This window comes from Letharia lupina (genome assembly GCF_014066315.1).
Source record: "Letharia lupina isolate WasteWater1 chromosome Unknown contig_8, whole genome shotgun sequence".
In the NCBI taxonomy this organism is placed as follows: Eukaryota; Fungi; Ascomycota; class Lecanoromycetes; order Lecanorales; family Parmeliaceae; genus Letharia; species Letharia lupina.
The window spans coordinates 1241892-1256794 of record NW_023502977.1 but is presented as its reverse complement, the minus strand read 5'-3'; the positions used below and the strand labels follow the sequence as shown (position 1 = coordinate 1256794).

The 14903-nt window shown below is 49.5% G+C and overlaps 3 protein-coding genes across 3 annotated transcripts; 1 reads left to right on the top strand and 2 right to left on the bottom strand.

The window, feature by feature from the left end:
* Window positions 1-2143, bottom strand: HO133_010175 (uncharacterized protein; the record flags this gene model as incomplete). The annotated part of the gene is made up of 3 exons (XM_037301030.1): window positions 1-1486; window positions 1541-1717; window positions 1782-2143. 3 exons carry the CDS (start codon window positions 2141-2143, stop codon window positions 1-3), a joined length of 2025 nt encoding a protein of 674 aa, XP_037153847.1.
* Window positions 2144-2477: 334 nt separating this feature from the next.
* On the top strand, window positions 2478-3973 carry HO133_010174 (uncharacterized protein; the record flags this gene model as incomplete). The annotated part of the gene is made up of 3 exons (XM_037301029.1): window positions 2478-2572; window positions 2624-2719; window positions 2782-3973. The coding sequence occupies 3 exons, from the start codon at window positions 2478-2480 to the stop codon at window positions 3971-3973; spliced, it is 1383 nt and encodes a 460-aa protein (XP_037153846.1).
* A 1961-nt stretch (window positions 3974-5934) lies between these two features.
* On the bottom strand, window positions 5935-14210 carry HO133_010173 (uncharacterized protein; the record flags this gene model as incomplete). Its single annotated transcript, XM_037301028.1, has 14 exons — window positions 5935-5999; window positions 6051-6107; window positions 6161-8268; window positions 8321-8372; window positions 8427-8990; window positions 9039-9241; window positions 9288-9391; window positions 9440-9662; window positions 9724-10027; window positions 10083-10233; window positions 10298-10459; window positions 10512-13266; window positions 13322-13484; window positions 13535-14210. The coding sequence occupies 14 exons, from the start codon at window positions 14208-14210 to the stop codon at window positions 5935-5937; spliced, it is 7587 nt and encodes a 2528-aa protein (XP_037153845.1).
* Window positions 14211-14903: the final 693 nt, after the last annotated feature.

Sequence of the window (14903 nt, the reverse complement as noted above, 5' to 3'; positions counted from 1 at the left end):
TCACCCTTCTTCGTTTATTGCGTCTCCCTCATCTTCACTCAAGACTTCGCCAATATTCGTCTTCGCCGCCGCGTCCGTCAGCGTATCTTTCTTGATCTCTTTCTTGGTAGCTTCGACTCCAGCGCTTGACAGATAGAACAACTGCGAACTCCGGGTGTTATCCATACCCGCGAAGAAAGAGTGGAAGGTATGATCCCTTTCCTCTTCTCGGAAAATGCGCCCATAGATCTCCCGCTGCTTGAATTCTTCCATCTCCTCCTCATATCTGCTGAAATCGATTTTGTTGTATCCGAACCCCTCAAGCTTCTCATTGTAGACCTCAAACACAGGGCATTCAAGTAGAAGGCCCAGACTAGGTGCTTTGGGTATGCTGAGTTTATCAGCCATATAGGAGTCCTGTATGCGGCCCTCGTGACAACCGCAGCGGACGAGCAAAGCGATCATACTGACCATTTTACGTATTTGGTGCATCATGAAGCTCTGACCCCAGACTTTGAGCGAAAGCCATTCTGTGTCATTGATGATGATAGGGACAGCGTCTACGTTGAAGGCTTTTATAACCCTTGTGGCGGAAGGATCTCTGAAGGTCTTTTCGATTGTGTAGTTGTGGAATTTATGTGTGCCAATATAGCGGGACAGGTGGGAGCGGACACGCGCAACGCGAGCAGGGTGAATTCGATAGGCATTTTTTGCCTTGATATGGGCGGCTTTAAGATCACGAAGGGCGTTTTCCACAGGCGTAAGTTCTCTCGGTCTCTCTTCTCGCGTCTCCATGGCTTCTACATTGACTGTTTCGAGCCCTAGGACTGAGGAGATGTCTGCAGTGCTTTCTTGACGATTTTTGCTTTCCGTGGCACTAACATCCTCAACTGCTGAGATAACTTTAACCTGGTTGGGAACACCACTGATGGTTTGCTTCAGAGCTTCGGTACCAATCGTCGATGCGCTATTTGCAGGACTGTTGTCGTGCTCATAGAATGCTCTGAGTACTTCGTCCCGTATTGAGAGTTCCATCTCTTCAATGACAGGTCTGACATATTCCTCTTCCATCTTGGACCAGACGTCTTCAACCTCCTTTTGACGGGCTTGATAGCCTTCCAGATCGTTGGCCTCTTCTGCAAGCTCTACCATCTGTTTGGCAAGGAAGCTTTTCGGATGAGGTGGTAGAAAGCAGTGTGATGGAATGAGATATTGATAAGTCCTCGAATCGCAGTGCTGGTAGCAGCTGAAGCTACCATTGGTTCTCTCGATGCCCCATACTCGTATCTGTGGGCTCAGATGCTCATTGATCTTGGCGACTATATCTGGGTCCTCGACGATGAGTTTCAACGATATCACATTGCCAGCAGCATGGACTCCCTTGTCAGTACGAGCGCATCTGATGAGCGAGGACTTCTTCGGGTCATCGGCGTTGGCTTTCGATATCGCACCTGAATCAACAAAGGCCTTGAATAGGTCGCCCTCAATAGTCTTCTCATGGTGATTCCTGAGGGTTGTTAGAGGTGCAATGCGATGCCCAGACCCTTGCGGAGACGCTTACAGCTGCATGCCCTTATATCCAGTGCCGGAGTAACCAAGCATCACAGCGACCTTCCGCTTAGGTTTCTTCTCCTGAGTCTCAATCTCCTCTTTCGAGAACTTGGTAGCGTAGACTGGTAGATCCTCCTTTCGGCCGTCTACTTTTTGTCGTTTCGCAGCTCGCTCGTTGTTGCGTGCTCTTCGGTTAAATGGAGTACGACTTCATGAATTAGTCCGGATAAGGATGATGAGGTCTGACTCACATACGCCCATTCTGCGCGCCCGACTTCTTTCTTCTTATTGGACCCCCCCCAAGCTCCTCTACCTGCCCCATTTCCTCGATGCCCTTGATCTCCTCGACGTCCTCGGCCTCCCGAGCCACCTCTGTCTCCAGATCGCGAGTTGCCTCTACCTCCCACACTCGAATTGCCGGTACCCCTGTTGTGCGCAAAATGTGGTAATCCCTCTCCGTTTTGGTGGGTTGTCGACCGAGCAGAATGCTCTCGGTTCTCTTGGGAAGCCATGGTGGTGGATGTTCGATGAGCGAAGCTCGTAGATACCGATGTCTTAGTAGATTGACTGTTCTCTGCGCAGGACTGGGAATCATCAATGATTGCTCATACATTGTAAATTTGTGTGGAGTGGGACTACGTTTGATGTCCTCTTATGCCCGACAACTAGTAATGTCCGGTAAGGCTGCGCTAGATTGGTACTCGCAGCAAACAATTGAATATCTCTCTCTTTGTTCCTGAGGTCTTTCCGAAGTGGTGCAATTCACATACCCTCACCCAAAACTTCTCTCCATCTAGATCTACTCGACTCAACACTCCGAGTCGTTTGGACGATGGCTTTCCTCTCAGCCTTTACTCCTTGAGGCGCTTGCTGAGCATCTTACAGAACCACCTCCCCCCAAGAATCAGACTCTCTGATAGGTAGCCGCGTTCTTGATCATCACAGCCATGGATCTCGCAAAGACGCTCATACGCAGCGTGGTACGGGCTTTCTATGATACGCCCTTCGTTTTGGTCATCGATGCGTTGATGGTCCACTCGGCGTTCGTGCGAGCCCAGCAACGTTGGGGGGTTGGAGCTGAATGATCTGACAGATTGCCCAACGAGGACCTTGCATACCTGTTGCAGATCCCGAGCAAAGAGCTGCGAAAGCTATGCGGAAAGTTAAAGGAGGACCGTCTGCTATCAGTGTACGTCAGCTGCTTGCTTCGTGCTGGACTTTCCTGAGGTCTCGGCTAACGAGACCTTCAAGTCACTCGCGCCTGGAAACTCGCGAGGGTCAGCAACGACCGATAAACAAAGATTACTACTATGTCGACTTTCATGCAACCATCGATGCCATCAAGTATCGCATTTTCCAACTGACTCAAAAAGTTGAAAGCATGTACAAGCCGAGCGAGGAGAAAAAGGATTTTCACTGTCCGAGATGTAAAGCTCAGTGGACAGAACTTGAAGTGCTGGATAGACCAGTCCCAGAGGGGTTTGAGTGTCATCGTTGCGGCGGTCTTCTCGAGAGAAAAGAGCAACTCGATGCTGGCGACTCGACGGGACACGCGAAGCAGAGCAGGCTCATGGATCAGCTTTTTGGTCTGCTCAAAATGCTGCAACAAGTTGATTCCGAGGACATTCCGAGTAACGACTTCGATACTGCTTTCTCGCACGCCGTTCTTGTGGAGAGAAATATAGTTGTGAACCCAGGACAGCAAAGAGTGACTTTCAACGCTCCAGAGCCTCCTCCAGCTGCGGTGAAAGGCATGATGCCCCAGCTCGTTGCCGCGCAATTAGATGTCTCTGTGACTACAGGCTCCGAAAGAACAACCGCGGAACAAGCTGCAGAAGCTCAGCGAAAAGCAAATATTGCAGCGCAGAACATCTTACCGGTCTGGCATACGACTTCTACTGTCACTGGAGAGACCACCGTGGCTGGGAAGAAAGATGGTGAGCAGCAGGTAAATGGCCGTGCTTTGCTGAAAGAGGAAGAAGACGAAAAGAAAATTAGCACCGAGGATGAGCAAATGGCGGCATACTATGCGGAGATGAGGCGAGAAGAGGACATGGAACAAGAAAGGAAGAGAGTAGCACGAGAGCAAGAAGCAGCATCGGAAGACGAGGATGAAGGCGACTTTGAAGATGTCTTGTCAGCATCGCGAAACGGCACGCCTTCAAGTTCCATGTCCGAAAATTGGAAAGGGCCGCCAGTTTCTCAGACCAATGGAAGCGTCAAGCGGAAAGGGAGCGAATCTGGAAGCAGCGCACCTGCAACCAATACTTCTACTCCTATAGGCTCTGGCCAAGCAATCGAGGAAGGAGATGGTCCAGTACTTAAGAAAGTTAAGTTCGAGGATCGAAAGAATGGGGCAAGCGCGGTCAAATCTGAGGCAGAAGAGCAGGTGGACAACGATTCCGACGAAGATGAGGAAGCGAATTTTGAAGATGCACTATGAAGCCCTCGCATACGACGTGGACAGCTCTGTCCTCAGGCATTCTCATAGCGATGAATGTCATTAGCTCACATCTGGAAAGCCGTGTCCAGAACCTTCTCTCCATATCCTACTGTCTCGTGTTTTCCAGGCTACAGGTGATGAGGATGCGCCATTCTTAGGGCTTTCTCCTTTACTCTAGAGCAACAAAGGATTCCCCTCTAGATCTCTTTGCTTATCTGATGCTAGATCTGCATTTGAGGTCATATTCGTTTGCAGCGTACGACACTAGAATTTGCCCCTTCTATCGCTGCCGTTCTGCTGCCAAAATGCCTCCTTTTCGATCTATGACGATTGGTAAGAGTATGTAGCATAAGTCATGCATAGAGGGCCATCCGAACTTAAATTTTTTCCAAGTCCTACAGTGGTAGCCAACAGGGCTGACTGGAGAACTTTGCGGAGAATCATTAATTTCTCCACTGTAGGACTTAGAAAAATTAAAGTTCGGATGGCCCTCTATGCATGACTTATGCTACATACTCTTACTACTGGTATATCGTCATTCGGATGTGTGGGTTCAAGGAAATTTTCCAGGTGTCCGTGTTATCTCATTTCAAGTGTTCTCGTTCCTGGGCCGCTGTCATCCATTCCCACGGTAGAGGTCTTTCGAACTATCCCGTTTACGGGGCCTCTTCAATCTCACCACGCTCTTGTTGCGTATCCAATCTCCCGAGATTATGTCTAACACGGTGTCCTCCCGAGGCGAGGCACTATCCACAAAAGCTCCATCGATAATTATCAACCCTGCCATCTTGGTCCTGCCTGAACCGAACACTTGATGAACTCGCGACTCTTGGCTCCCAGTCCATCAGCCTTCGGCAAGTCACATGCGTCGAGTCACTGACTCCTTTGACCCGTTTCGTATCCGTATTATTATCGAAATCCCACGATATCAGACCGCAAAGCATCCACACCACGCATATCACACGCAACAAACCCCGCCAAAGCTCCAACATGACCTCGAATGTTATGCCCCGACCGAACCACAGCCCGCGTCCGTATTCTCAGCCGCCGCCCCATCACCGTAACACATGGCAGAGTCACCCGCCCCGTAGCTCCCACCGCTGCTCCGTCCGATACCTCCGACTGCTCGCCGCGCCTACCGCTTGAACCGGTAGGCACCCACCGCCCTACTCGTAGGACCGACCCATCACACCATTCATTCGATCCATACTGCGTAGCAGGCGCAAAGACTCTCAGCGACGGCGTGTCGTGAATCATGCAGTCGACTTGCTCGACGAGGGAGCTGTAGCTTGTGAGGGGGGGGGCGGGAAAAGAGATCTTTGGAGGTAGCGGAAGGCGACAACGCAAACAAAGCAAAGAGACAATGAACGACGAACGGTGTGCATCCTAAGAATCGAAACCAAGCAAATTCTTAAATGCGCTCTGCATGAGGAACCAAATTCAGGGATGGGCAAAAGGGCTAGCAAGCCACTAGAGACATAATATTATCCTAGATGCCTCAATTAGAAGGGTTTTGAGGACTTGGCTTTACATTTTATCAGACGGACACCTCGGACTTGGAGAGGAAGGTAATGCATTGAAGACATCTCTATTTCACATTCAGGGCCTGTCCTCCTTAGGCCGCCAATTGATCGTTCGTGCGGAAAATGAAGCTGTGACGCCGAACGCCTCGCAATAATCATCGGCACCCTTCCTGAGGAGTACACGCCTGGAGCTTGCCAGCTCATCGTCCTCCACATGCGCAAGGCTTTTATCGCCAAGATCCTGCAAGAATGAACTCCTCACCCAGTAGTCTATCGTTGTCCTGGTCCATGTGCGCCGTTCAATGCATCGCTTCGTTTCCATGCTGTCACGTGGATCCCCAATCTTTACTCTGCGCCAGGATTGCAAATTACTCGTTTTGTACTCCGTCATGTTTAGGTGTTGCGGATTCAATTGGCTTCCTTGTAATGCTGGATCATCTACGGAGAGGGGAACTCCGAATCTGAGTCTGTAGGTATGTCGTCGGATGCATTGTTCCAAGTTTCTAGAACAGGTCAGAATAATTAAAAATGATGATCCATCAGCAAGATATTACCTGAAGCCGCTTCATCCACATCAGAAACCGTCAAAGCCTCTAGGCTGGCTACGATATCTTCAAAGCCGTCAGTAAAGAGGAAGGAACATGGATCGTTCAAGTAGACTTACTTTCGGCTTCAACAATAGGCCTTTGATCATGTTCCGGTCCGTAGTACATCTGAAGACAGTGTCTGATAACAGTGATGACCTGTTCCACGCTCTTGGCGTCCTGGGTCTTCTGCGCCTGCACCAATAAGTGGCAGCGCCTCGTACAAGCTACTTGAAGATCTCTCCCAACCCTTTCGATAAGTTCAGCATACTCCTCGTCATCCATGGCCTTGATGTCATGGCCAAATACAAGCGTCTTAAGGAGGTCGATTGTGCTATTTCGCACAGGCTCCTCAAAGTACATCACTAATGGAGGCGCCCATTGCGGCACTGTCTTCAGGACGCAGCGATTGAAGAAGTCTGGCGATCTCTCAAGGCTTAGGCTTTGTATTCGGCGTGCCTGGGAAAAAAAGTCGAGATGCTCCCGCCCTCCAAACACCCCAATTGTGTCGACCTCTCCAGCAATGTAGTTGATGACATGCCGGGCATTGATTTCCGCTGGACAAGATTCACAAAAGACGATTGCGGCGCGCAGAAAAGGCGCAGCCAAAGTTGCCGGATCGATGTTGATGCCACTGATGATCGTATTCTGAACCAGTGTGAGCGTGCCAAAGTCCGGCTCTGCAAGGACCATCGCTCGGATTATTCTCTTCGTAGCTGGCGGATTGCTGCCCGCTTCGAGGATCTTAGTCAAAAATACACAAGTATCCTTCGAGCGTGAAAGGTCGCTTCCGAAACGCATGTATTGATCCTCAGTAAAAGTCAACGGCATTCCGTCTTTCCTCACCTTGCGCTCACGGGTTCCCCGCACGGTGTCGTCTCGCAGTTCCACTTTGTCCAGGAGGTTGGCGAGCAGCTCGGTGAGCTTGTTCAAGGAGAAGTTTCGGCCCTTCTCCACAAGGCGGAAATAATGGCCGTAGTGAGGATGCTCGTTGCGGAGTCGTGGAACTTTGGGGTTGTCAACAAGCAGAATTTCCAGACAGCCTGAAAGAAATCCTTGGTTTAGAAGAACGTGACACTCATGTACCCCGAACAGGACCATTTCGGCCAACAGACCAAAGTAGTCATCCCAGGCGCGTATGTGTACAGGCATGAAGTTCCAAAGGTCTTTCAGACGGCGAACGAGTCTTGGAAAGACACCATCCGGGTGCATATCCTTTCTTGATGTTACGCGCGCGATCTCGTCTGCTTCGTCAAAGCCAAACCACCGCGGCTCGTTGTTTCGGAGATGCTTGAGTGCAACAAGGATCATGCCAGCAAAGTCCTTGCGGACTTTCGGAGAAGGACAGCGGAGCAGCAGGTTACGCAGAGCGGACTCATGATGCAGCACCCAGTCTAGGGCGATTCTGCAGCAGGTCGAGCAAGAACCGATAACTTTGGTTAGCGAAGCAAGCATCTTCCCAAAATCGGGACAATCTTTGGATCTCGATAGTACCCTGTCGAGATGATCTAACGACAGCAGAATGGCTTCCTTCTCCATTCCATGGTCTTCCGTACACTTGTCTTCGTTCACGATCCGAAGCTGCTCCAGAAGTTGTCTTACGAAGGCTGCATGCGCCGGATCGAACATGCAATAGGTCCGAAGCCAACCCCCGTTATTGAAAGCGACAGGGGTTTCGATCTCAGTCGGCATTGGACTCTTGGCTGGGACCCCAAACGATTTGGGAGAATGAGTTTCGTCGTGTGACGATTTGGGGTCGCATCTCTCGTAGAACAACATATACGCATTCCAGGACTTCAAATAACGTGACGAGTAACCGGAAGATTCGGTGAAGCCTCCAAAGCACTGATCCGGAATATGTGAGTTGTCGAAAGGTACCACATCGATGTCATTGAACTCGACCCATGTCTTGCCGCTTGCAGCGCCTAACGGGCGCTCCTGAATGTACGAGTAGTAGTGGCCGGATTCGGCGGTACCGCTATGAACGAGCACACCGACGAGGTTGAACAAATCGGTCGAAGCTGACTCCCCCGGATCTTTCAGATAATCGACATGATAAGGAGCCATGTCAATCTGTTCTGGAAATTCGAAGATGTCGTTGATTTTACTTCGCATACCAGTCATGACATCGTAGTCGAACCTCTTCAAGTGGAATATGAGATTATTCGGGATATCCTTGAGGCAAGCCCTGATAGTCATTAGCAAATAGCAAGGGATAGCACTCATTGGGAAGTACGAACCTTTTAACTGCATCAACATAACAGCCGCATGATGTACAGGAGTATTTGTTGTCTTGAAGAAACAGTTAGTTCATCCAGAACACATCATTTGGAATTGTGTACCAACCTCCTTCCATGACCTCCCCACCCACATAGGCGTTGAGACTGTCCAGTAATGTCAGCTTCCCCTGAATGTCACATTGAATCGCCGAAAAAGGTTCCAATCTTTCAGAGATGTGTGAACACTCCTTAGACTTGATTTGCTGCACAATTTGGCCGCCATAGAAAGCGCGAAATGTCTTTTTGTCGGCGCCGGACAAGATCTGACTCTCCCATCTGTCAAAGAGCAAGTTGTAGAACTCATCAACATCCATTTGTATTGAGACATCGATGGCGGTATTGTCATACGTGATTAGGGATTCCGCGATGCCCGAGGGATCCACAAATTTCAGCATCGACTCTTGCATAAAAGCAAACAGCTGTTGGGTTTCGTGGAGCAGTCTCTGGGATGAGGATCCATCTGCAACATTGGTGTTGAGCATGAATCCTCGGAATTTGACGTTCATGAAGAGCTGAGTGAACAAAGAGTTCATATAGCAGGTATTGGATAGATTCCTTAGGCCAGGATATCCTGCTGGAGCTCGGATGCATTTTGTTCGATCGAAGTTGAGGTTCGGCTCATAGTGACATTCTTCTGAGATTTGAGCGAGACCCCATGACCATGCCTGGGATTCCTCACCTTGGGAGAGCAAATCTCTGACAAGCATCAGCAATTTTTGATAACCACCCATGTCATTGCTCAACGCCAAGATGATGGAATAAATTTCCTCACGCGTTCTCGTAAAGAGATTCGGCATTCGAGTCTGGGTCAGAGCGCCATTGATGGAACTTGGTATCTCAGGAAAGAGGTGAGCTCGGAAGAGCTTTTCCGCAAGGCCGTCACTATAGGAGTTAGAGGAACTCATAAGCTTAGAGCCAGGAGACCTACGGCGCTTCCAAAGGCTTGCCCAGCGACTTAAGGACCTGGAAAGACCAGTTCAGCAGAGAAGAAAGTCCAAGGACAATCCAGTCTATCTGGTCGCGACCCACGAACTGTTCATCATTAGTGATTAAAAGTCAATCTAGAGCACTCCTACCAACCTCTTCGTGTTCATGTTTCAAAAGTAGTCCGCTCCAACCATGAACGTAACTAGATACATCGAGCGTCCCATAATATGCGTCACCAGTCGATCTGAAGAGGAGCGTCGCAACTTCAAAGAACTGTTGCGAGGCTGTGTTTCTATATTGAAGGCAATGAGGAATAACCTTTGCTATGTTCTCCCAGAGGTAAGAGTTGAAGTTTTCCGCTGTTGCTGTTTGGGATCTGCCCATTGAATTAGCAGATCTCTCAAGTGAGCCTTGTTGAATGACTGTCCAGCACTTACGCAGATTGAGATCGACATATACTTTTTACCCACTCAGCCACTCTGACACGTGTCTGCCACTTTGGTTCGTCGAGCAAAAGTCGTTGCAAGAGCTCGGAGCACACATCCGCGTCCTTGAGGTGTTTCCAGAAAGTATCGGAGCAGAGAGATGCTTTTAAAAGGGCCGCAAAGGAGTTGATAGCCAGGAAATCGGCCTCGGAGCTGTTCAATACGGTAAGAGCCTCTGAGATCATGGACAGCAGACGCTTCAGGAGCGCCAGTGGATTGGGGAACACCGACAAGCCGACTTCGGCAGGCATAGGCTCTGGATAAAGGCTTAGGTCAGTAAATGATGTAACAGGGAAAAGACGGGCGCAAACCTTTGAGGAACATATGTAGACAGTCTACGAGGCCTAATGCCACGACGATATCGACTTCGGCGCCATGCGACCCAAGGTTGAGGTTCAGTGTCGACATGGTTGCACTCAATAACTGAATGCCATGATGTATGAAATCAACGTTCGCAGGACCCTAACCAGTGTTAGAAGATACCGTTTAAAAAACAAAAAAAAGAACATCTAGGATGCTTGCGTACATTCTGCGTCTGCTGTACCAGGCAAGTCCTGAGCGCGTAGACCGAGTAGAGAATTTTGAAGGGCGCGGTCGGAGGAAAGACAGCTTCCAGCGTCGTGTCTTGGGAAAGAATCAATGCCGTAATACTGCTGTGAGGCGGAAACGCAACCAAAAACTCATGGACCTACACACCATCAGCAGTCGAAAAGGTTGCGAGACTGGTTTCCAGGACCCACTTCTTTGGCAAGCTTGTCCTCCATACCCAACAGCTGATACAATTCGGAGAAATGAGCCAGTATTTCTAGCTCGACCGGCCGCAAACCGGATACATGAGAAAGAGGTGGCACGGACTCAGCATCTGCAACTCTCCTGACAATGAGAAGACCCTTCTGATCGAACTTCAGACTTCGGAGCGTCTGGTTAGCGATACTCTTCAAATTCAAGACTTGACCCCCTGCAATTGCACTAAAATTGGGAAAGCTTGTCAATGAGATCAAGCGACTGGACAAGTCTTGTATGGTCTCAAGGTCCCCAACTTCCAGCGTTCGAATGTCAGTACCTGCACCACCACTAAACGATTGGTAACGGATGCTGATAGGGTCGCCTTTGAGCCCGCGGGATTCTTGAGGCAGCTGAGGCTGACTCTGTGGCTGGGGGCTGTATTGGGGACGTGACCGAACGCCGTGAATGAACTCCTTTAGTATCATGAGAGATCTGGAGAAGCACAACTTTTGCGCCTGGACCTCATCTTCGGAGGCAACAATTACCATTGGTTCATCTTCCCCACTGGATGTCCCGTCGCTGTAAGATCGTAACTTGGAGGCCGCGGAGCTCAATTGTCGGATACAACGTTGAACTATCTCGATGTGTATGGCGTCAGTCGCAGCCTGTGTTCTGCGTTGAACGTCTGGCGAATCAAGACACAATGCAACAAGCAAGCTGATGGATTTATGTTCTATGCTACCCGGAGGCGCTGTCAGTGACAATTGCCAAAGTAGATCTGTTGCAGTCGGCCCTCCATTAGCGTCCTTATCGAGTCGGGATGTTGCCATACATGATTGGTAATGGACAACCTCTTGGACGAATTGCAGGCAACCACTGTTGTAGTACCGCGGTTGTAGTCGGGGAAGATACTCTTTGATCAGTTGGTCAACAAAGGGATTCTCGGTGGCCTTGCATCGTCGTAATGCTTTGAGGAAGCACATCCAGCCATATGAGCGGGCCCGGTCATGAGGCGCCCGAGACCCTACTGCAAAGTCCCATAGTTTACCGCCAGCGCTGGTGGTGATAGTGTCTGGGGCTGAAACTATGATGTGTTGGATAAGGTTGCAACGGATGTCCAAGCGCTCTTCAAGCATCTGAGAATGACCGTTTGAAGATCGTTCGATGTCTATCATATGCGCGAACTCTTCGATCATCAGAGATGTCACATTCGACCCTTTAGTTAACATTATTATTTCCCCTTCTGGGTTCTGGTTAATCAGAGCAGACATGGCGGAAATACTGCCTGTCGCATATTCGGTCCGATCTGAAATGTCTTTGATGCATTCCTTGTAGATGGCTTTTCTGTCCGAATCACTAGGTCCAAACTCGAGCAAGCTTGCAAGTTCGTTTCTTGCGAAATTGTGAATCTCTCGCTTTCTCGAGTGCTCCAAAGAGCTCTCGGCTAAAGATTGGCGGATGAGCCGAATGCATAAGTGGAACGGTGCCATATCCATCCTCTGGGGGAAAACAGGGTTCTCGCTTTGGCTCAGGCTCCACGTTCTTCGAAGATGGTCAAGCAGCGTTCTGCCATAATTGTTCATGCTGGCATCAAAAGCATGAATTGGAATTTCGTTGAGTTTCGCTGTCAGGTAAAGTAGTATCGGGTAGCCGGCGATGTTGAAGATACCGTTTAGCATAATTAGTAATGCATCGATGAATCGTGAATCTGGACTTGTGACGACTCCTTTCCAAATGACATCCGACTGAACTTCGGTATATCTGCCTGTGACAACAAGGAAACCCACAATATTGGCACATCTGTTAATTAGCTGTGGGTGGGATTCAACACCAACGAAATAATCCACAAGCTTGTTATCGAGCATGAAGTCGGAAAGATACTGGGCTGTCGGATGGTCTTTACCGCCTTCGCGATTTTGGACGTATTTTTGATACACTTGCACCAACTCCAGCTGCATTGTATCGACACCCTGGACTCTGATTTCCATCCGGCCTTCAAGAATGCACTTCTTCAACAACCCAAATTTCCAAGCTAACTCGACAAGAAGAGCCCCATCATCCCTGTCGAAATCTTGAGTAAGAGCAAGTTCTTCGTGTATATACTTGCGGGTCAGCTGCTCGTCTGAGCACGCTATATTCTGAAGAAGCGTTGACATCCCATTGACAAGGCCTTGACTAGTTTCGATGGACAAGGCCGAGACCTGCTTGCTGATCAAGGTCTGGAACTGATTGTCAATGACCGAGAAGAACTGATACATTTGATAAGGCAGATCCCTAAACGAGGGGAGCCACGCCTCCTCGGTCGCCGCACTGCTGCTTTGCAAAACTCGGTAATGATTCATCACCTTATTGGCGATGTTTAAGTGGACCCAAATACTTTGAGTTATAACGGGACATTTTTGGGAACGCTCGAAGAGTTCTCTACAGATTTCGGTCATACATCTGATACCACTTGCTGGTGGTTGTATGAATCTGCTGACTATTGCGGTCACTGGGACTTTGACGTCGTACCTCGATGTATCGACGACGGACTTCCAGAGTTGAGACGTATGGCTTTGGAGTTGGTTCAAAGAGATAAGATAGCGATTGCAGATCAGATCTGGAGGATTCCCAGGATCTTCCAAGTGTCCAGCCAGCGTCTGGTTATCGATTCGGGCCATTCGCATAGCCAATGCTGTGTACGCAACGAAGAAATCCTGCAGAGGGTCGATGCTGCTCGTCGTATCGCCAATACTCGATTGCGCCAACTTGACATTCCCAATCTTGTTGCTGAAATCGATTACAATCAGTATAGTCATGTATTACATAAAAGGGCAAGCACTACCTTCGTTTCAAGAGGCCTTCCACCAAGGAAGGAAACTCTTCCCAGAAGGCACGCTGTTCATGGTACATCTCCCACCACTGAGAGGTGTGTGGCTCTGTTGTTTCAAGATACATTTCGATCCAGATGGATAGACGGCGAAAGTATTCACCATCATCGAGGTCACCTTTAGAGGAGTCAGCTGGCACATTCCCTACAACCAACGGAACCACTCACCCTTCTCAAAGGTCTGGGCGAGCACAGCTACAGTTTTCCGCAGGTTCCTGCTCCTCTCACCTAGATACGGAAAGTCTTCTAATACACTCTGTTGGATGTCCTTCGCATCCATGAGACTTGTGGCGCTTATCAAAGGTTTCCATCTTGTCTCTCCTGATTCATCATTCATATCTTCGATCTCGGCGACTTCGATCTCGGGGCTGCGCGGAGGAGAGGAGGTCACGGAGATGACATTGGATGGCGAAGAGTCCAATTTGCTCGACGGGTCATTAGAGCTAGACGGGACATGGTCACCTCCGCCTCCACCCCGCAACGAAGGTGTGCCACCGATTTGGGCGGATATCTGTGTTGGAGAGGTGATTGTGCTGGGTTCTCGGACGTTGATGGTCACTTCTTTGCTGGGTGTAAGGCTCATAGATGGGAGCCCACCAGCTGTTTCTGAGGGATGGGATGAGATGTGGGCGCGTGGAGGTGTTGTTGGATCTTTAGCAAGCTCAGGGTCGGTCGGGGTAGCTCCCAGTCTGTCGGCAGACATGCTTCTGTAAAATCGGTCTCCACTGTCCAAGCGAGGGCGTTTCCTTGTGCCGGAAGCGTCGGTGTCTTCCATAGGCTCTCTGGCCCCAGCGGACTTTGCACGAGTAGGCGTAAAGGCCGAGCGTGTTAGAACTGAGTCCATGACATTGTGCTTGCCAAGCGTTCTGGGCCGATTGATTGTGGCCAAGAAGCTGAGGCTGAGTGGATGAAGTGAGTTGAAGTAGATGAGAAAGCTAGTGATGAAGCTGGAGAGTGCAAAGGATGAGTCAGGATGAGCTCTATGATTTTTGGATTGTGTAGAGTGGTGAAGCTGTTGTTGTTTTTGTTTGAAGCTGACGAGGGTGTGTCGGGTACTCTATGTATGTGTCTCTTCGGAAAGTGACAATTGATTGATGATCATCAACCAGGATTAAGGGTAAGTTAGGCAGAAAAACGCGCTAGTATGAGTAGTCTACTCTACCCCGCGATGCGCTCATTGGTTACGAACCCGCGAAAATTTCTAAGGTACAAGTTACAGAACTAAGACCCCTCGGACCCTTCAAAGTTCGTAGCTTGGGACATGGGAGCATGGGAGCTTGGAGCCTTTGGTCTCTACAGACCGCAGTAGTTTTGAATCAAAGCAAACACTTCTATTTGTTTAATTAATTGATGATTCGCATTCTTACGGTGCACAATTGGGCTTTGACCGTCTCACCCACTAGAGTAGTGTATGAGGTCATGGTGGGCGACTCTTTAGGCTAGAGTATGTGGCCGCAACAACATCTCGATCAGAATTCTCTCACCACTCAGAAAACTAAAAACAACTCCACCATGGGATCAGCGCCATTAGGAATGG